At 40.5% G+C, this 22,605-nt stretch overlaps 1 protein-coding gene across 4 annotated transcripts in view; it reads right to left on the minus strand.

Moving 5' to 3' along the window:
- Nucleotides 1-447: 447 nt before the first annotated feature.
- Nucleotides 448-22,605, minus strand: part of EFCAB11 (EF-hand calcium binding domain 11) — a 144,295-nt gene continuing 122,137 nt past the window's right edge. The window contains exons 6-7 of one of the 4 annotated variants that reach the window (XM_058567529.1): nucleotides 4,236-4,294; nucleotides 4,060-4,128 (exon numbers count right to left, since the gene is read on the minus strand). In XM_058567529.1, coding sequence (XP_058423512.1) covers nucleotides 4,121-4,128; nucleotides 4,236-4,294 — 67 coding nt within the window. In that variant the 3' untranslated portion in view covers nucleotides 4,060-4,120. Of the gene's footprint in view, nucleotides 4,129-4,235; nucleotides 4,295-22,605 lie in introns of all 4 variants that reach the window. The other 3 variants (XM_058567531.1, XM_058567525.1, XM_058567528.1) reach the window with 3 other exon arrangements.

Raw genomic sequence — 22,605 nt, forward strand, 5'->3', positions numbered from 1 at the left:
CTTTGAATGGCATATTAAGGGTTTAGACATTATCTAATAGAAAAAGTGGCTACCAAAAGCTTTTGAACAGGGAAAAATAATTTTTTCTGTGCTTTGGCAAGATAATTGACATGCTAGACTAAATCTCCTGACAGCAGGGTCTGGGTCTTACTTATCCACATATCCTTTACTCATCTTTATATGAATGAGTGAAAAAACAAATGACTGGATGGAAGGATGGTAGCAGGAATAAGAACATGGGCAGGGAGATTCTGATGGGATGGAGGAAAAAGTCATGAAAGTTTTTGCAGACACAGACTCAAAAGGGCTCAGTGACTTACTGGATGTCAGAGTGAAGGAAGATGGGAGAGATGTGAAAAGAACTCTTAGGCAGCTGGCTTGAATGACAGCTTGGGGGCAGGGAGTGGTTTGCCATTAACAGAAATAGAAAACACAGAATGAGGAACCAATTTTGAAAATTAGAGGAAACAATGACTCTGACTGTAGTTCAATGAGTTTGTATTGCAAATGAAAACACAGGCCGAGGTTGAGCAGGGATCAAGACTAAAGATTTGCTTGTGGAGTCATACGCATAAAGGTGATAGCTGAAGTCTTGGGAGTGGGTGAAATCATCCTTGGAGAATGTGTTGATCAAAAAGATTGGCCAATTATAGGACCTTGGAGAAAACTAACACTTATGGGATGGTTGTAGGAGAGGAAACAGGGAAAGACAGCGGGGAAAATGGGCACAGAAATACCAAGAGAGAACAATGTCATGGAGGCTAAAAAGAGAAGGACTCGGGACAAGTGTGGTGAGGTCTGAGAGGGGCTGATGGGTTTGGTCATCAGTAGATCATTGGTGATCTCTTGAGAGCTGCTGCCACAGGGGAAGCCTGGAGCTGATAACGTGAGAGGTCAAGTAGAGGTTGGGGTATTGGAGAGAGAAGTGGTAACAGCTTCCTCTTCCATCTTCAACCATTTCTTCTCAGCCTCTTTAGGAGACTCTTTTCTCTGCTGCCCCAGTAAATGTTGACGTCACCTAGGACTCTGTCCTTGGCTCTCTACTTACAACAGTTAGTGTTCTCTTGGTTAGTGTTCTCCTGGTTTCAAATAACAGAAAGCAACTCCCGCTGGCTTGAGCAGAAAGATTTATTGGAAAGACACAGGGTTACCTCATAGGACCCAAAGGGTTATGGCTGGGCTGCACACAAGCTTTACCAGAAATCAAGTGCCATAGGGTCTCTCCAGCTCCTTTTTTGTTTCCCCGTGTCTGTTTCATTTTCTGCCCTCATTGCAAACCACCTGCCTTGGTTTTTCAAGACATGTGGTGGAAAACATGTCTGCCACTCGTTCATGAGTCATAGCCACTCACTCAGCCACTCAGAGGAGCACTGCTATGTCTCACTCACTCTCACTCTTGATGTCTGCCAAGGGAAGAGACTGACTTGATCAGCTTGTGTAGATACCCACTGTTGGGCCATGCAATTGAGGAAGGACCAAGGTCATGTCGCACAGACAGCCTCATGTGGCTTGGGGACGACGGTAGGGACTGGGACCTGGAAGTGAGAAGCTGGGGGAAAAGCTTACAGGATGAGGATTTGGACTGGGCCTAGGGAAGTGATAAGGAGGGAAAGGTGACATGAGCAGCTTCTCATCTCCGCTCTTTCTTTTTGGTCTGTGTTTCGAGAGCATGGGCCCTCCTAAGCAGCAAATCCTAGGGGTGCTCTCCCTCCTAGATTAGGTCCCAACCATACTGTTTTCTTCTAAGAAAGAAAACGGAATGTGTGCCCAGCTCTTATCAACTTCCCCTCCCTGTGACCAGCCCTCAGTACCGTTGGGTGAGTGCCCAGTGACCCTATCTACACCCTCAGGGTGAACCAGAGTTGACTGATCCAGGGGCCAAACAGAGCCCCTTTCTAGGGTCTCTGGACTTGGAATTGGACAGACCATGGGCCAGTTCCTTTTAAGAATGGTATGAGGTTGACCATGACTATGGGACAGAGTCAGAGTCTGGAGGTGCTTGCGTTGGTAGTTGTAGTTCTCCTGGAAATCGAGCTGCACCACTACCCTCCCTTTGTTAGTTTCCAAAAGCTAGCCCACTATTTTCTAGTAAATTCCCTTCCGTCTAAGCTAGTTTGGGTAGGTTTCTATCAGTGAGACTGAAAAGAGCCTGGACTATCCAGGGTCAAGGGAGTTGCCCAATAGCTGTTCCCAGCCTGGCCTCCTGCCTCCCACATTAACTGGAGGAAGGGACCCCTCCCTTTCTCTTGTCATGTTTCCAGGGAGAAATGAGGTCCAAATAATGATTGCAATGCGAGTTTTTGATATTCTGGCAATTACTGAAATACTGGCACTTTGTTGGTGGATTATTCTAACTTTGATAGGTTAAAAATCTAAAATCAGTATCACTTATGTATTGAGATGAGGGTCAAGGACTCAACTATTCAATTTATGATGCAAGTACTTGCTGAACAAAACCACCCAAAGTCAGAAAGGGCTTTTCATCACTTAGAACAATTTGTACTAAAACACATAAAATACTCAATGATATCATTGATCCACTTTGTTTTTGAAATAATATTTCATTTGTACTTCGTAATAACTTTCAAAGTTTTCTTCATTTTAGATAATGTTTAGTTTGCTAATTTTTGAATAAGACTTTATTTCTTTTTTAACAAACTTAGTTTGGAATAGTTTTAAATTCACAGAAAAATTATGAAGATAGGACTGAGTTCCCATATACTCCTCACCCAGTCTCCCCTATTATTAACATTTTATGAGTATGGTTCATTTGTCACAATTAATGAACCAATATTGATACAGTACTATTAACTGAAGTCCATACTTCGTTAGTGTTTACCTAATGTCCTTATGTCCTTTTCATATTCCAGGATCCCATGTAGAATACCAAATCACACTTAGTTTTTATGTCTTTTTAGGTTCCTCTGATTTATGATAGTTTTAGACTTTATCTGCTAATAATTTGTGTTAAAAATGATGCTTGTTTAATGTTTCTATTTTACAAATTTACATTTTTACTTGACCTTTAAATGCTTAACACTTCTAAAATTTGAATTATAGTTGTTAATGTTATGAATCTGAATACTCATAGATAAAATATTAGTATTGATACCAGTATTTATTTAAAATAAATGCTGAATGTCCAGTATCGTGGTTTTTGTTCCAGTACAGCAGTCACCAGGCCCCAGGGGTGGACGGGCAGAGCATGGAGAACGTGAACACAGACGGCTAAGGCTCTCGGTTCAGGGCAGACAGCCCAGAACTGGGGTCAGTGTGGCAGGCAAGAGCTGGGCAGCCCAGGGCTTGCTGCTCTGCTGCAGGAACCGCAGGCCCAGGCCATCCTAAAGGGGTCTGCAAATAAGTTTTTGTCCCCAGTACCCTTACTGGACTCTGTTCTTCCTCTGTATACAGCTGGAGAAGATTTACTCGTGTCAGCCCAATCTGGATGCTTTGTCTTGCATGGCCAGTGCCCTGGCGCCATTTTGCATTGATGATTTTGACTACAGCTACATTATCTTAGAGGAATCTCAAGTCTTCGTTTTCCCAACACCTCGCTCATTGCTTGGGACATAGTAAGCACTCAGTACACATAGGTGCTGTTATTTGTTCAACCAAAGTTGAATGTGTGAAGCAAACTGGCACCATCGGCAGGAAAAAGCAACTCCTCTCCTGACACTAGGAGATGATGAGACTCAGGGAGCCTGTGGGTGGGGTGGTGAGGACTTGGTAAATGAGTGGAGCACCCCGGCCTATAGCACGGGGTGGGAGTAGGGGGTTGAGAGTGAAGAGGAGGGTTTGGGGAGCACCCCAGTGGCAGTGCCAGCAGCAGCAGACGGACTCAGGGCTGCTAGCCACGTGGAAGGAGACTACCTGTAATGACTACCTCTAGGATTCTGAGATGCAAGCAATTATCCGCATCTGAAAACCATGATGAAGGGTTTAATGCAAGTATGTAGCATTACATCATTAGTAGAGTGGAGTTTGACACTTCAATACAATATAATCTATTGGTTCCCCCAGAAGGTGCCAAAAGCAGTTCACAATAGTTAGGCTTCATTTTGTCCATAGTTCATGGCGTATTCGAAGTCTTTAAAGCTGACGAGACCATCTGAGTCTTGATCTACTTCCCTGGAAAATGAAGCAAAAAGTTATTTACAGGTTATTTTCGTCAGCACTTATGCATCAAGAGCACATCAGAACCTTCATTTCTTTGCACGTCTACATGTGAGAGGCACCTATTTCATCTACTTGAAGGCTAAGGTTGATGCCTATTTTTTTCTTCCATTGACAATACCTAAGGTGGGAAAGAAAGGAAAAAGTATTTACTAAAACCTACAAAAATAATATACCCGACACATTTAAAGGAATGAAGAAAAATGCACAGGTTATATAAGAAAGGCAGGAATGATGGTTTTTCTAGTCATCCTGCAAATTCTTTCTGTGATATATCAAAAAACATATACACATCACATAACAGAAATGTGGAATAAGCCAACAAGAGATAAGAAAAATGTTTGGGAATAAATATTAACGATGGGAACAAAGATTGACACCCTGCATTGCACTGCCTTTACATTCCTCATCTCATTGAATCTGTGCACCGATGCCGGGATGGGTCCATTTTACAGGTAGGACATTGAGCTTAGAGACGTTCAGCAGTTTGACAAGATGATGCGGCTGGTAAGTAGCAGGCTTGGTACTCAAATCAGGATCGTTAAATTCCAAAACCAGCGCTCTATATTCTATTGCACATTGCCTCCCTATGTAAATAGGATATTTGGGAGAGAACTGGTTGTATTGCAATTCCCACGTGGCCAACTCTAGCTACAGAAGCTTTCACTGGCTTCATTCATGGCCTCAGAAGTTCTGTTAAATCCTCACAAACACTCGATAAGCTTTCCTGACTCCTATGAAGAGTGGTGAAGATATGAGCCTCTGGCTGGTTGGCTGAGGGCGATCTCAGCTGCGTTGTCCCTGTGTATCCCTAGAATCTCTGGGACAGGAGCACTGCCCCCTGAACAGGGAGCAGAGAATTGGCACCTACTCCACATGGGTGCAATGACACATGTCAGAAGGACAAAATTAAGGCATAAGCAACACATTCAACCATTACAGTAAAAGTAATGTTTATTTAAAAGTGTTTGCAAGGATAACTGATGGGTAGTGGTCACAATTCCTCTTTGGGGGACATTCTAAAACAGTGCATTACACGCCTTATATGGAGCTTCTGTGGTTGATGCAAATTATATTTTGTTGAAACAACAAACGGCATCAACAATGACATAACGCTTTTTAAAGCAAAGCCTGGCCCAAGTAACAGAGCCACTAATCACTGTAATAGTTTTAAAGCAGGCTTTTAAAATATTGAATTCTAAAATAAACTTTCTGCATATTTCATGCCAAAGTCTCTGAAGTCTATAATGGTTCTGGATAGAGTGATGATAATTTTTCATTTTTTTGAAGTAGAGAAAATCCCTACTTCTCTGCCCCAGGGCAAAACCATGTTGCAGTGTGTTAGTATAAAACTACTGCAGACTATAGAGGCCATTATTCTTGTTACCTCTTTTGGTAAAATATACATGACGATTTCATGCTATACAGGACCAAAAGCAGAATATCAGATCTCTTCTAAGGGATTAGAAATAATCAGTATCACATGTTACTGACTACAGAATATAAATCACCCCTTTCCTTAAATTAGATAATTGAAGATTCTTAATATTGCCTAAGCATTTTTCCCCCAAGGAATTGGATTAGATGAATGGCTTTTTTTCTTCTTACTCTGAACTGGTATGGTTGAACGATAAATCTCAGAGGGTGAGTTAAGTGGATAACCTAGAAAAGTAAAGATTAAAGTAAACTGCTTCTGATACTATTTTTTGGGTATGATTCTTCACTTATTGAGATGCTGAATGCTCCTAGAAAAGGGAATCCCTTTGCCTGATTTTCTCAGGAAATAACCTTCATTGTAATTGCACTAACTTCTCATTTTTCTCGCTGTCTTTGCCAAAGCTTTGCCTCATAAAATGGGCACGGTACAACCAAGAGGAGTTAAAGTGGAAACGCTTATTCATAAGGTTTGGAGTGGCATTTTATTCACATAATGAATGGAGGAACGTCACGTTTACATTTAAAATGAGACATGATAAAATACTTTCTATCTTCCACCTTTTCTCCCTCATCATATATATATGAGCAGACCTGGTCATCTCGAGTAAAGAAGAAATTCACATTTCACAGCTATAATTTTAAAAGCTAAAACAAACTGTTTTTCATTGCAGATGGAATTATTCCGAAGAAGGCAGGTTTCATAGCACCCACGCTCAAATCACTGTGTGACCAAAGAGCAGATATGGCTGGTGGGTAGAATGAGTGGTGTGTTGAGAAGATGAAGAAAACGTCGTTAGGTAAAAAAAAAAAAAAAAAAAGTTTCATTGTTTCTGTTTACAGCATTTAACCCTGAAAGGAGTTTACTCTGGTTCTGAAACTAGAGTGTGCTGTTTCCGTGTCACCAACACACATTCAGCAGTAAAATATTCCACCAACCCTCACTCCAACTAGAAATAAACCCAAGGAGGGCAAGAACTTTCTCTTGCCTGTTCCTGTGTCCCCACCCCTTAGCCCACACAGCAGGCAATGAATGTCTGCAGAGTGAATGAATTTGTGAAATAAAGGAATCTGGGGAAACAGCTGACAACATTATGAACATCTCCTGCCTCCCAGGAGGTATTGGGGGATTCAAGATTAAGAGAGTATATCATCACTGTTTTTATGGAGTCTGAGAACTAGCCAGAGAAATAATACACACTGAAGAAGGCAGCTAGGAACCATCACTGAGGGACCCATAAGTAATGATCAGTTATGGCCTCCATGCCCAACCGCATTTTGGCAACACAGATCAGGTACAAGAGAGACCAAGTGAGAAATGAACTTTGTTTGGAAAATGAGGCTGCAGAGTAGAACATGGGTGGAAGGAACCCCTTGAGTGTCAGGCTCAGCAATTTAGAGATAAAGAGCAGGAAATTAGAAACCAAGACAGAACACTGGACACGGCTGAGTCTAACCCACCCTGCAGTCGAAGCTCGAGCACTTCAACCCAGTTAAGCAGCTGCTCTTTTACTAGACATGCGGATATAGCAGTGGATAGAAATACAGGCTTATATTTCAAACTGGCTTTCCAAAGGAATTAGCAAAGCTCATATAGATGTAAGACAGGAAAATAAATTGCTGTTAACAACAATACCTGCTTTCTAGAAATGTGGATGCAGCTAAATTAAAGACATTTTGGTCTGCTTGTTTTTGAGATGCAGAAGGGAGACCTGGAATTGATTTGGGGTGGAGGGACCCAAGAGAGCTGAACTGCTCTGTGTAACTCAGCATGAACAATTTAGGACCATCTGGGCAGAAGGGGATGAGGGTGCAGGAAGAAGGGGCTACTGAGGAGGGCGGAGGCTGGGATGCTATATGAGGGGAACTGACCCACGGAAAAGTCTCCAGTGGGGCAGTGATCAAAAGTCCTTTAACTGCTACGTTTACTGTGTGCTTCGAAGTTGTTTGTATTGCTCGTTATAACCTCTCCCCTATCTTCATCACTGGGGGCAACAGGCACACACTCTATGGGGGATGGTGTGTTTCGGGGTGTTTGTGTTGAGCTGGGGGCTGAAGATGGAGTTAGGAGAGGAGTTCCCCCTGAGCAGGTGCAGGAGAGAGCGAGAAAAACAGTGGGGAAGGGTATGATGATCCATCAGCTGAATTAATTCAGAGAAATGAGAACTCTGGAAGGCTTCCAGAAATTTGCCCAAATCTTGAGAAGTGCTTTCAAGTTCCACAGTGTGGCATGGGGGTTCCAGGCAATACTATCTGGACTTTGAAGTGCAGGAAGACCCAGGTTGACACTGGGATACATTGAGAATTTCAGGCAGGTCTAGACTCAGTCTATCCAGCTGAGTTCTGACAGTTTTCATATCAGTTAAAATACAAACATTTTCTGACTCATCATATAAGTGGTTATAATTACTCTCAACCGCATGAGCTTTAGCATTGGTCTCTTTTACATCTTGATTTGTTAAGAACGATTCTGTTCGCTCCTTTTTGTGATGTTGTGCGGACTTCAATGGACTAGATGTGCCCCTGCGACCCAGAGGCTAAGTGGTCCCCACCTTGAAGGAGTCAGGCTTTCACTCTGTGAATCTTTTACTAAGCTAGGCCACAGCACTGCTTTAATCCCTTCCGAAGAGAAACAAAGGCGGCTATTTTTTTAATTTTAAAAATATGTAAATAGTGAAGGTTTCTCACAAGTAAGAAATGTTTCTTGTACAAAAATATTTACATCATAACCATTTCTTGTAATGTTTTGAAAGTAGTTATTTTTTGGAAAATAGTTTTTGTTGTAAAATAATTCAAGAGTGCCCCATGGCCTGGTCTTGAAAGCCCGATTTCAGACTGGAGTATGTACTTTTGTCCAAGTTACTTGAAAAAAAAGGAAGGAAAGAAACAAAGAGGGAATGGTTTAATTTCATTATGCTGAAACAACGGTATATTCTCTATTAAAATGATATAAAGCCTATAAAAGTGATATTTTTTAAGTGGAAACAAGAAGACAAACTAGTATATACATTATATTGGCAGTCATAGACATTTGTATTCATTTGGGCAGAAGTTGAAGATTATATGCTAAACAGAAACTTGTCATGGGTACTTTGTCTTAAAATATTCTTTAATATTATTGATATCTTTTTCAACTGAAGGAATATTTTCTTTTAGTCCACATTTTCTAAACAAGTGGCCTTATTTCACCATGTACAAATCCTCAACAGCTAGAGTGGGGTTTCTCAACCTCAGCACTATTGGCATTTTGGGTTGGATAATTCTCTGTGGTGGGGGCTGTGCTGTGCACTGCAGGATGCCGAGCAGCATCCCTGGCCTCTAGACGTCAGTGGTACCCTCCTCCTCCCTCCCCAGTTGTGACAGCCAAAAATGTCTCCACCTATTGCCAAGTGTCCCCTGGGGAACAAAACCATCCCTGGTTGAAAACCACTGAGCTAGAGGAACCACAGTTGGAGGCAATTCTTTGGAACATTTCAGCTAAATCTACACCTACTAAAATAACTGCTTTAAAGACATTTCTTTTTAAACAAGTGATTTCAGGAACAGCTGAGGCACACATGGTTCTTGGATAGATTATGCAGATAATTGCCTCAACACTCCGCTTTGCAAACACTAAGGTTTTGAATTCATCCCAGAGAAGACCCCACTCCAGAGGCAAGATCTTGGTGGTGACAACAGGGCCAGTGACGGGCATATCTGTGTTCCCAGCAAACACACAGACAGACAGTAATTATTCTGAGTCACTGTGATAGTTACACAGGGTTTTGAAAGTTGACACCGTATTTGATTCACCTGACACACGAATGAGAAATGTAATGTGGAGGCAAAGATTTAAATGAGAAAAGTTTGCATACTGGAATTTTTGGGATGGGGAAAAGTGAGATTCTCTTTGATTCTTTATGAAATAATTTAAACTAAAGTCAAAACTGCCATTATATTAGGGACAAAGCTGTCATATTGACTGAACACCGAGAGTAAAAATTACCCTCCGAGCAAGGAGCCCCTGCTGGGGATGAGAGGACCCACCAACTGAAGATGTGATGATGACAGCTTCTCCCGCAAGCAGCCTTCTCTTCTGAGGAACCTGCTGGTTCTTTCCACTGGAGTGCATGCCTCATTGTTGATGCGAGTCCTGCAGGGCTCTACAGCAATTCAGTTGGTAATGTGTTTATTAATTTTACCTTTTTAAAGACGTGTGTTAAGAAAAGCCATTCAGACACGCAGGAAAGATAAACAAGATACGTAGATGGTTTCTGGTCTTTTCTAGGCTCCTGCATGACTTGGGCAGTTCAGCATGTGTGGGACCCCCTTCACGCCCCGCCTCCCACTTTTACCCCAGCTGTTGCTGGGAGTGCCTCCCGTCAGCTGTACTCTGACCAAGCATCTCTCGCTGCCTGTCTGGGACTGCTCTAACACCTGGGTGTGGCCTCACACAGACGCAATCTGGAAGCGTGAAAAAAAGACAGTGCCCCATAGGCAACCCTTGACCCGTGAGGGAACAGGCGTCAGTGGATCACCACTCTCTCCTTCTATCCCTGGTGTAGACAACTCTCAAGTGGTTCTCTTGGCTCACTGGAGGTCCTGGTGAGATCGAACCCCAGTCGCTCACAGATGTAACCAACTTGGTAACAGACCCTTGTGTTGGTTTGCCCTGATCCTCTGTTCCGCTCTTGCTCACTGAGGTTATTTCCCAAACAAAGAACCTGCATGCAAGCCCTCATCTAAAGCTCTGCTTTCAGGAAGAACCCAGGCCAAGACACAGTGGAAAGTTTCTTTTGAGAGATGAAGTTCTTAGGGGGCATTTAAATTGCCATCAGCAATAGCACGTCACATCAGATTCTTTCAGGTAAAAGGGATCTCACTACTTGAAACAGATCAGTGTTCTTCTATTTGGAAAATGATTTTTAGAGCAAATTTAAATAGTCATGCGCCACATAACGACATTTTAGTCGACGGACTGCGTATACAATGGTGGTCCCATAAGATTAGTACCATATAGGCTAGGTGTGTATAGGCTACACCGTCTAGGTTTGTGTAAGTACACTCTATGATGTTCGTACAAGGACCAAATCACTGAACGATGCATTTCTCAGAACATATCCCCATCGTTAAGTGACCCATGACTGTATTGCCTTTAAGAAGAGCTCTGAAGTTTGAAGTTCCAGGTAATTGAAATGCTCGAGTTAACTGGAAAAACAAAGCAGCAGTCTTCTCTTCACTGTCTAATATACATGTCATTTAATAATATTGAGTCTGTCAACGATAAGTAGTATTATTAGATTTTAAGTGTTCCTTCAGTGTGAGGACAATATATTCTTGAATATAAAAGAGTTCTTCTGTCTTTCAGATGCAGAGGTACAGCTATGGACTGGCCACAAGTAGGTGGTGGACTTGGCCATTTAGGATGAACTGTGAAGGATAAAAGGATGGCCAGACGGGGCCAGGAACAAAGAATGAAACAAGCCAGGCAAAACCTTGGCCTCATTAGGACCAGGCTCCGCATACCAGATGAAAGATACTGTGGGTGTTGTTGGTGACCTCCCCAGCATCCACCTTCCTCCTTCTGTGCTATGCAGCAGCTGTGTGATTTGGGTGAACGATCCTCACCCCAAGCTCCAGAAGTGAGATCTGACTGGTCTAACTCAATCACTATAATCCCACTCTGCTTACCATGGTGACTGGTTCAAGGACTGATTGGTTTAAGCCAATTAGCACATGGCATTCCTCCTCTGGCACTACTGATTGGTAGAGCTGGTCCAACCATGTTGAAGCCTAGGAATTTTGCTTGTGAGTTGAGAAAGGAGAAGCTCTTTCACTGGACACCTGGGATGCAAAGGTGAGGCTTGGTATGACAACAGTCCTTTTCCTACTACAAGGATGCAATCTCCACGGTTCTATGAGCCAATGATGCACTGACCCAAAAATTTATGCACATGCTTTTAAATGTCAATTATCAGCCTAAGAAGTGCTATACACAGTGAGAGGAAGAGTCAGAAGAATAGAAGAGTGAGCTGGAGCCTAATCAAACCATGCCTGAAGCATGCTCTATGTCAAAATTCTTAGTTACCTGACCCAGTAAATTCCCTGGGTTGTTTAAGGCAGTCTGAAATGGATTTCCTGCTACTTGCAAATAAAAGCATCCTAACATACCAGGCATCCTGTCTGAAATCTTTTCTAACCCTTGCAATATTTAGAACTTGGTAGACATAGAATAGACACTCAATAAATACAATATTTTTGAAATGATTATTCCATTTTGAAAGTAACCCTAAAATAATTCAGATTTTTTCTTTACGTGCTATCCCAAGAATCTGGATTATGCCCACAGTTCTGCATTCTAAAAAAGTTACTTTCTTGCTGTGTTCAACAAAAATCTCTGTTTACAGTGCCTTAACTGTGATTATGTGCTAAAAGAAGCTGTTGATGGGACCAATATGGTTTTTTTCCTAAAGAGTGACAGGATAGATTCTCCAGTCAAAGAAAAAAAGGAAAAATGAATGTGAAATGCAGTCACAGCTGGAAAAAGTGATTAACCATAAATAATGACTCACTTTTTCCTATATAGTAGGTTTTAAAAATGAGAAGTCTTATTTAAAGCCAGAAATATTTTAAAAGGAGGAAAGAATATAATTTCAGTATGCATAATTATTGACTACTTGTAGGCATGTAGATAAATGCAATCAACATATAGCACAAGGTCTCATTTCCAGCAGATAGTTTTATATTCTTTCTTTATCGAGTGTTTTAGCAGAGCTGCTAATAAATAGTGACATGATCTTTTATCTCTGTTTGAATCTCTGGAAGAGAAATTGTGATGTAAGAAAATAGCACAGATCAGACAGCTTTAAGGATGAAGAACAAAAGCCCAAGTGAACATCTTTGAACTGATCATAAAAAATCTGGTTGCTGTACTTTTGGGTCACTAGATCTTCCATTCTTCCCCCACGCCATATCTGTGTAACAAGCCTACTGTGAATACGGCAGGGAGGCAGTATAGTTCACCTGAAATGACCCCAGAGTGAGCTTTCCTCTCAGCTAGGCTGTGTGATCTTGGGCAAGTGTCTTAGCTGCTATGATTCTCAAGCTCCTCGCTCGTCAAGTTGAACGGCTGGGCTAAGATTGCTAAGATTCGATACAGCTCTAAATATTGATGAATCTAAGCTGGATCTCAATGATACAACTGATGTCTTTGTACACAGAAAATTTTAAAATGTCACCCAACTTCCATTAGCCATTTTTAGCCTTTAAAAAGTAGTCTGAATCTTTAACCCTGCGGACAGTTGTAAAGAACCACAAACACATATAAATGTAAATGGAGGCAAAAACGATCCCACCTTCAACAGTGTGAAATATGAATGGAGATAAAGCCATTTCTATTTCAAATATATAATCACTTCAGCTGAGATATCTAGTATCATCTTGAACTTGATTATGAGATAAAAGAAATGGGACAGAGATGGCAATCATTTAATCTCTTAAGAACAGCTATTTTGAAGAGCTTTTCACTCTATGCTCAATAGATTTCTAGCAGGTTATGATCTGGCTAGAAAGAAAGCATAATGATGAGGAAAATTATGTTTTCAATAACACATGCTTTTACAGTACAAGTCCTTCCACAAAGGAGGCAATAAAATGAACTCTGACCACTTGAACAGATGGCGTAATGGCTCAGTGCGCAGATGTGGCCTCTCGGAAAGTAACCAGTTCATATCCTTGACTGGAGGTTTAGGAATGAGCTGAACTTTCAAATGTAATGTAGGAAAGATCACATACTTCCAGACAAGAAAGCTGAGAATGAGTGGGTTCAGAGGCTTGAAGAGATGGACTAGAAGAATAAGGCTTAATGAGCTTCATTTTGCTAATGCAACAGAGTTGAAGTTGAAATATGAACTATAAACATCAAGCCATTTATAAATGCCCTGCTCACAACATTGTTAGCCGCTGTTTGATAGGAATGCTGCTTTTTGAAAAGCATACTTCCTTGGAGTCAGAAAACACCAATTGTCAAATAATGCTTATTTTCTCTAATAGTATAATGTTTTCCAGCAGAATATATTTTTCATAATATATGATAGAGGCACTGTAGAGTTTTTTGTTTGCTTATTTGTTTTTTCCTTTTTAAAGGAAATTTGATAACTTGAATCTAAAGTTTACTGGGAAAAATAAATATGCTAGAAGATTCAGAATATTAACAAAAATAATGATATCAAGACAAAGCATAAACCCTCAGTAATTAAAACAGTGTGACTATGACCCAGGAATCAATGAATGAGAATAGTGTCCAGAACATGTACATACAGGAATTCAGCAAAGGGTCAAAAGAGGCATTTCAAATTGGTGGGGATGAAACAGGTTGGTAGGAAAAGGAGCTGGGATAAATGTTTTCCTAGCAATTAAATGTTTAAAACATTAAAAATATTAAATGGATAGTACTGGCTATCCATTTGGGGATGGGTGGAGTTTGATTTCACAGCAGTGCCTGCTGTGTGTTCAATGAAACTTATTTTCTTCTCTTCCTGAAAATACAGCTAAACCACATTTTCCAGCCTCCCTTGCAATTAGATGTGACTGGGAGTTCTGGCAATGGAATGATAATAATATAGAAACAAGGAATATCCATTGCTCCATCTAATTAAAAGGACTCACATTTCAAAAGAGTGTATGGAAACTGACAGTCATCCTAGGGGCTATGCCATGGCCAAATCCTTAAAGATACTCTCACGCTGTGTTAGCAGAAACTCACCAGTAATCCAAGGGATTTACTCTATATAGCTTGGTATAGGAAAATTACGCTAAAATTCTATCAGGTCAGGTGTTTTTTTTTAATATTAAATTTGGATGCAGGAATTTATAAAAATTAAGATTTTTAACTGTTTACACTTTAATTTTAAATAATCCATTTGGGAAAATAAGATTTTACATTTCAGCCCATTTCTCATTGACGTGTATCACTGAGCCAATAGAAAATCTGGCCTTAGTTCAGCGTAATTATAATAAATTATTTATGTTTTTATTTAGAACATGCTCCCACCATTTAAAACCTCCGGGTCTGTGGACAATAATATACATAAAAAATAAGTAACATTTCATAAAGAGACAATTGCCTCGGATTATCAGAAGCACTCTATTAATAAAGCCCACCTATAATCACAAAGTCATACCAAATGAAATGACCACGAGGGCTTTTCATATGAGAATTTCACTTGAAAGAGATGAAGGTTCAGAGGGCATATGACAAGTGTTTAGAAAATCGTGAAATGCACAGGGAATGTGAACATGGCCAAATTAATCAAATCCTAGGTTAAGACTAAGGGACTCCAGGTGCAAGTTCAGAGGGGCTATTTTAGGACTGAAACCTGGATGTGCTTCTTCATATAGCAGCTAGAAAACAGGACTTGTTTTCTCTCCCTGAAATAATAATTCTCAAGGTGGGTATGGGGGTGGGGAAATAGGGATGTATTCCCCTTAATGAGGTCTCACAAACTGCTTATGACACCCCCCTGCTCCAATCCTGACAGGCCTCTCCCCTCCTGCCCAGCACTGAGAATTACCCTTGAGGTGGGTGACCACTGTGCCGGAAGCTGTTGTGGCATTTGCCTTCGTGGGTCAGTGGAAGAGAAGAGTCTTCAGAGGTTTCAGGCTGAGAACAGAAACAGGCTCATGAGGGGTTTCAATAATGTGGAAATCAATAAGGGACATTAGGGGTGTTGCGGGTGTGCATGGTTTCTTCCTAGCCTTGGGAAGAAACTGTGCTCTCCCATAAATGGCCATGCTAATACTGATTTCAGGGACTCAAATTACTGGCCCCATCCAGTGTGACATTTTCTGCCCATTATCTAGTCTCTCTTGCCTCCAGGCAGGGCCACATCATTGATTACGGAGCATTTCAGCCACTAAAAAAGATCCCGATCATCATTAAAGACATTAAGTGTTGATCTGTGCTGGCTAAGTGACTTAAAAGGTTCGTGCCCTTCCAGTAACAACTCGGAGAGGCTATATTAGGATATTTATTAAACAAATTAAGTATTTACATTATGCTCAACCACAGAGGCACAGCTATTGAGTGCATAAGTATGAGAAGATGAAACCAGAGAATTTATGTTGGGAAAACCCTTCTTTTCCAGTTTCCTAGAATTGGGTGCTAAGGACCCACTAAATGTTTGAACGTTTGGCAACGAGTCTGAGTTGGGCAGGCATCAATGGAGTCCTAAAGACCACCTGCGCAAAGTTTTTTAATGTAGTTGAACTAAGGTAACCAAGAAAGGTTCATCTTGTCCCTAGACCTTTTCTGTGAAAAGCGTACATCTTGGAAGCAGTGATTAGGGACTGGAGAGAGAATTTAGGAAATCTCCTTCAAAGCCTGAAGACTAAAGGAAATGGGTATATTACTCCTACAATTTTCCCCCACAATTAAAATCTTTAGTGCCATAATAATGGCGGACTCAATTTAAAAAATCCTTCCTTTAGCCTATGGTGCACACTATGGTAAAGGAATCCACATTTTCTCAAATACAGCGACGGTCCATGAACATTGGACCATCTGTGTTATATTGTTATTAAATTTCTTCCTCACTTGACTGTAAACTTGCAGTGAGCAGAGACCACATACATCTGTTCACTGTGTTCTTCTTAGCACTTGACACAGTGCCTGGCACACACCGGCATTCAAGAAACATGTGCTGAATATATGAACATGCGAACGGGAAAGTTCGGAGAGGGGAGAAAAGAAACATCACTCGCCATCCCAAGATCTTAAACCAATTGCTATGATCATTTTAACACTTTTCTCCCTGATTAGCATAAGAACATTTTGTATACTATTTTAAAAGTAATCTAAACATTTCCCCTATGGTTACGGTCTTTATCATTCTGTTTTCTTTTTGTTAGGAAGATTGGCCTTGAGCTAACATCTGTTGCCAATCTTCCTCTTTTTGCTTGAGGCAAATTGTCCCTGAGCTAACATCTGTGTCAATCCTCCTCTATTTTGTATGTGGGATGCCACCACAGCATGGCTTGATGAGCGGTGCATAGGTCCAAGCCCAGGATCCAAACCCATGAACCCCGTGCTGCTGAAAAGGAGTGCGCGAACTTAACCACTACGCCACTGGACCGGCCCCTTTATCATTTTTATTTTTAATGGCTATATATGATTTTATCAAAAGGACTTATAATAATTTACTCATTGGACTTTCTATATGCCCTAGTATTTTTGCTTTTATAAATGTGTCAATGAACACATTCATCAAAAATGCTTTTTCTTAGAAATAGGTTCTCGAGTTCATTTACTCATTCATTAGACACACACTGAGAGCCCACTATGGACCAGGCACAGTAGGTTCTGAAGATACAGGGGTGAGCAGAAAGAAAAGATGTCGTTTACATCTTTTAGTCTAGCTAGGGAGAGAATTAAATAATTCTACAAGAAAGTAAAATCACCAGTGTGCTAAGTGTCCTGAAGCAGAGAGAGAAGGTGGGATAAAGACGGCCAGAGAGGGCGGATGAAGGGACTGGGTATGGAGGTCAGGACAGCAATCCCTGCAGAAGCAGGATGGGGCTGAGATCTGAGGGATGAGCCGTGAGTTAACTGGGAGGTGCCGGTGGGGGAAGAGTTTTCCAGGTAGAGGGAAGAGCATGTGCAAGGGCCTTGTGGCAAGAGAGAACAAGGTACATTCAAGGGACTGAAAGAAGCAACGTGGCCAGAGTACAGAGGCTGGATGAGCACGGGGCCAAATGAGGCCGGAGGGTGAATGGAATGAAACTATTCAGGACCTGATAGACCATTTAAGGATTCTGGTCGTAACCCAAAGAGTGATGGGAAACCACTGAAGTGCTTCAAGGAGATGGATAATATGTTTAGATACAAATTTTGAAAGTTCTTCCTTGCTGTGGTAGGCAGAATAATGGCCCTCCAAAGTTGTCCGTGTCCTAATCCCTGGAATGTGTGGTTATGTTACAGGGAAAAGGGGGCTGACGGTTGCAGATGGAAATAAGGTTGCTGACTTTAAAACGGGGAGATTATCCTAGATTATCCAAATGGGCCCAATGTAATCTCAAGTGTCTTTAAAAGTGGAAGAGGGAAGTAGCAGACTCAGTAAGAGTCAGAGAGAGAATGGAAGACGATAAACTGCTGGCTTTGAAAATGGAGGAAGGTGCCATGAGCCATGGAATGCAGGCAGCCTCCAGAAGCTGGAAAAGGAGAGGAAATGGACTTTCCCCTAGAGCATACAGAAGTAATGCTGCCCTGCTGACATCCTGATTTTAGGCCAGTGAGGCCCATTCTGGACTTCTAACCTCCAGAACTGAAAGCTCATAAGTGTGTGTTGCTTAAGTCACTAAGTCTGTGGTAATTTGTTAGAGCAGCCAAGGGAAATTAACACAAGGGGGAAGACTATGAGTTTGGTTTTGGATATTTAAGTTTCATGTGCCCTTGACACAAAGAATATGGACATTTGGAAGTATTCATCTGTTTAGACACTTTCCTAGCAAGTTACCTGAGCTTTAAATAAATTTTTCCTTTCACGACCTCAGTTTTATCATATAGAAAAAGAAATTATATTTAAGGTTGGTTCCAATTCTAAATCTCTGAGTTCATAAGCTTGGAAAGAAACAAATATGCTTTTCCCTTAGATTCCTGTCAGCACTTGGCAATCATTGGGGAAAAAGTGATATTAAAAATAGTGGATCTAAACTAAAGGGGGAAAAGATTCCATGAAAAAAAGTACCCAAAATATAAAATAATCTGGAAATGTGTTGAATTTATATAAAGAAAACTACAAAATTCCACTGAGACATATGAAGGGATACTTGAAAATGTGAAGGGATGTGCCATATGCGTATTCCCGGATGGGAAGACTGAACATTGTAAAGATGCCAAATTCTTCCCAATTAACTTATAGGTTGAATGCAATTTTCATCAAAACCCCAAAGGGAGGTTTTTGGAACTTCACAAAATGATTCTACCATTCATCTGGAAAATAAACAGGCAGGAAGAGCCGAGAACAATTTGAAAACAAGAAATAACAGGTTTTAGAACATATTATAAGAACTGGGGAAAAAAAGATGTGTCCTCCTCATAAGAATGAGGATACCAAGGGAACAGAATAGATCACAGCCTGAAAAGGTCCCCTAGTACGTAAAAGAATTCAACACAGAATATGATAATGAAGGTATTATATATAAATAGGGATTATTTAACAAATGATAAGGGAAAAACTGGTTAGCTATTTGGAAACACAAATGTTTAGATCATCAACCCATGCTAAATACTAAAATAAATTCCAAAGCACTAAACAAGTCTTAAAATTCAAACCAACCAAGAGAATGAAAGTAGATATTAACCTGGTCTCTAGACAAGGAAAACTGTCTTAGTATAAAAGTCATAGAAGAAATTGTGAAGGAAAAGATCACAGATTTGACTATATGAAAATTTAAAATTTTGCACATCAAAAAAATTGTCATAAGGGGCCGGCCCGGTGGCGTAGTGGTTAGGTTCGTGTGCTCCGCTTTGGTGGCCCGGGGTTCGCGGGTTGGGATCCCAGGCACAGACCTGTGCACCGCTTAGCAAGCCATGCTGTGGCAGGCATCCCACATATAAAATAGAGGAGGATGGGCATAGATGTTAGCTCAGGGCCAATCTTCCTTGGGATAAAGAGGATTGGCAACGGATGTTAGCTAAGGGCTAATCTTCCTCACACACACTCCAAAAAATCGTCATAAAAATAAAAGGAAAACAAATTGGAAAACAGTTGTAATAAAAATAGAAACAGGTAAATGTTCTCATTATAGAAGAGAAAAATGGGCAAGTGACATGAATAGATAATTCACAGAAGAGAGAATAGAAAGAGCTAATAATCATGTGAAAATGCTCAATATTACTAGCAATCAGTGAAATGAAAAATGAGATACTATCTTCACCTAGTAGATTAGCAAAAATTTGAAAAATAAATAACATTCAATCATTGGTGAGAACATGGTGAGAGGGGCAGATGCTGCGAGAGGGAGTATAATTTGTTAATTAGGCAATTTGGTAAGAAGAATCAGGAGTTTGTAAAAATGAGAAAAGTTCATACTCCCTAATATGGTATTCCCACATCTAGAAACATCTCCTAAGGAAATAACTTACAAGTGTGGACAAATATGTTGATGGGAGGGTTATTTATAAAGTGAAAATGGCAAAATGACTGAAGAGCCTGGGATATAAAATTCTCATTTATTTTAACAACAAAAACATGGGAGAGGAACAGGAAAGAATAAATACCAATATATTAACAACAATGTTCTTTGGTTTGGTAGGAATATGGTTGGTTTTTATTCTCTTTTTCTTACATTTCTCTATTTCCAAAATATTCTACAAGGAGCATTTGTTACTTTTGTAACCAGAATCCCCCCCACCTCCTACCCCCCACCTCCGCCCATACACATGCACAAGTGCGCGTCCACGTATGCACATGCACATACACGTTCATGCGCAAACACATGTATGCACGCACACACACAGAGAGCAAAATGCCCGAGTCCTCAGCACACGCGCAACCACCTCATCTCTATTTTGCCAGCTTCCATTGTTTGCCGTTGATCGTTAAAGGAAAATTCACGTTTGATAAAATCATCTTGAGAGTGATGGCCAACAAAGGAAAAACATTTAGCACTTCGAGGGCTTACATAATATGAGTTTATAAGAAAGGAATGAAAGGAAAGATGTTATGCATAGAACTTTTAAAGAAACAAGTGTGTTCGACTCTGCAGAGAGGAATGCGGTTCCAGGGTGCCGATGTCTGGGCGTGCATTCCTCGGCGGCAGTGTTCTTTGTGACTGCATGGTCTGACTATTCGGCGCACTTGACACTCTTTAGTAATAAATATATCCCCGTATGGAAGTTTTACTGAAAACAGCTCCCAGGAGGGAGAGAAAACAAAACAAAACCTTTTTCTTAGTTTGAGTCAAACCACAGGGATAAAACAACCCTGAACTTCGTGCTTGGTCTTAACAATCTCTGGAGCATGGGACAGGACAAACCCTGAGACGGGTACTTTTCATGTCTTTTCTTCTCTGCTCCTTCTCTGCACCTCCACCACTCCCACCCCGTCTAGTGAAGTGAGCTGCTGTGTTGAGGGCTTCAGAGCTGCCATCCATCAGTCCCACATGCTCTGTACACTGGGAGAAAGGCCACTTCTAACCTGCCCACCAGGCTTCCCCAATTCCCAATTCCACCCTTTCCCCAGAACAACAGCACTAGTCACTTTTTCCAGCCAACTCCTTTCATTTTACAGATGAGGACATTGAGGCTCAGAGGCATAAAGCAACTTTCCTAAAGTTACACATGCAGTTGACAAAAAATCAGAACAGGAAACCAGGTCTCTCGATTCACAGCACAGTCCTATGCCCAGTTAATAATAATTCTGGGCTTTCTGAGATCCTGAAGACCTTTGTCAAAAATCCATGTTGGTCCTGTTTTTCACAGAAAGAAAAGCCTAGTTGCAGAATCCCTCCAGCTCAAAGCTGTGTACACACTGCATGTAGTACTAGGAACAAGACCTCAGGACTCCTCATGGCCAACTCCTCCATCATTTTCCGTTTCCGTGGGGATATGGGATACACTCTGGGAGCAGGATCACTTTGTTGTGCAATCAGCCCAAAGCTTTTCACAGCCATGCAGAATTATGGGCTGAATAGCACCTGGACCTGGAACGCCCTAATCATGATATCACATCGATTGTCTTCCCCAGAGCTCCACTGAATAGCACACAGAACATTCCAGTAATGCAGGGGTGGGAAAAGAAAGCACGAAAACATTTCAAAATATTAGTGCTTCAAAATTATATCGTAAGTGTACATTTGGTAATTTTCCATTAAAGTTCTTAATTATGTTTTTCTCCCACAGATGCTGGGTTGTGCTTAAGAAAAGAGCCCTTACCAAAACTTGAGTTTAATAGAAGCACTGCTATCAAAATTAGAGGAATTACATGATAAAATCCTTTTTAATTAATACTACAAAGACAGCTGTAAACGTGAGTTTCGGGCAATGGTGAGGAAATAAACTATTAGAGGTGAGTGAGGCCTCCTGGTACATCCTGAAGATTAGAGTTTTGACTGATTTGATAGAGCATCTAACTGGAAAAATAAAAATCAATGAGAATCAAGGGGAAAGTCGAATGAGCAGATAAGAGATACAGCTGAGACAAGGGGAGAACATGAAGTCTGCAGGAGCCTGAGCCACAAGACAAAGGAGTGCTAAAGTCTCCTTGAAAAGAAATCTTGAAAAATTCAGAGCAAAAGGTGAAAAATTTGTGAAACAAAATGGAAAGTAACCAAAAAAGAAATATGTTCTTTTTTATAATATAGGTAATTCACCCCTAGCATACTTTGCTGGAACTTATAATTATTTCTATATTAAAAGGCTTAAAAGGGAATTTCATAAAATATACATTTGTGATTTTTAATTTTTGAAAACAAAACAAACTTTAAAATAAAAAGCTAATACTGTTCTTAATGGAGATACAGATATTAGTGGCATGTTTCCTAAAAGCAAAGTCCAAACAAAGATACTCTTTATTGCACATGTTATTTAAGAAACTATTAGAGGGTCTTGCCATGGTGATAAGGCATGAAAAACAAGTAAAAAAATTAACAGGAAAAGAATACCACTAATTGCTGAAGTCATGATTATATAACCCAGAAAACTCAAAGAGATCCACTAAGAATTTTAGAAATAAAATAATTCAAGAATATTTATCATATGAAACATATTCCAAAATAACAATGGCATTCTTTTTTAACAATAACAACTACTAAAACTTTTTGTTTTGAAAACAGATTTCCCTTAAAACAAGGACAAAATATATCTGTACTTAACACAGATAAATATAGTTACCTTCTTGGTAACTAACCGAAGGTGGGATATATCACTCCAATGTAAATAAAACTACCAATATTTTATAGAAGAAATAATAAACAAAAATATTGTAAACATGGCAATACTTCAAGTTAATTTATATTTTA

This window comes from Diceros bicornis, chromosome 24 (assembly GCF_020826845.1).
Source record: "Diceros bicornis minor isolate mBicDic1 chromosome 24, mDicBic1.mat.cur, whole genome shotgun sequence".
Classification (NCBI taxonomy): Eukaryota; Metazoa; Chordata; class Mammalia; order Perissodactyla; family Rhinocerotidae; genus Diceros; species Diceros bicornis.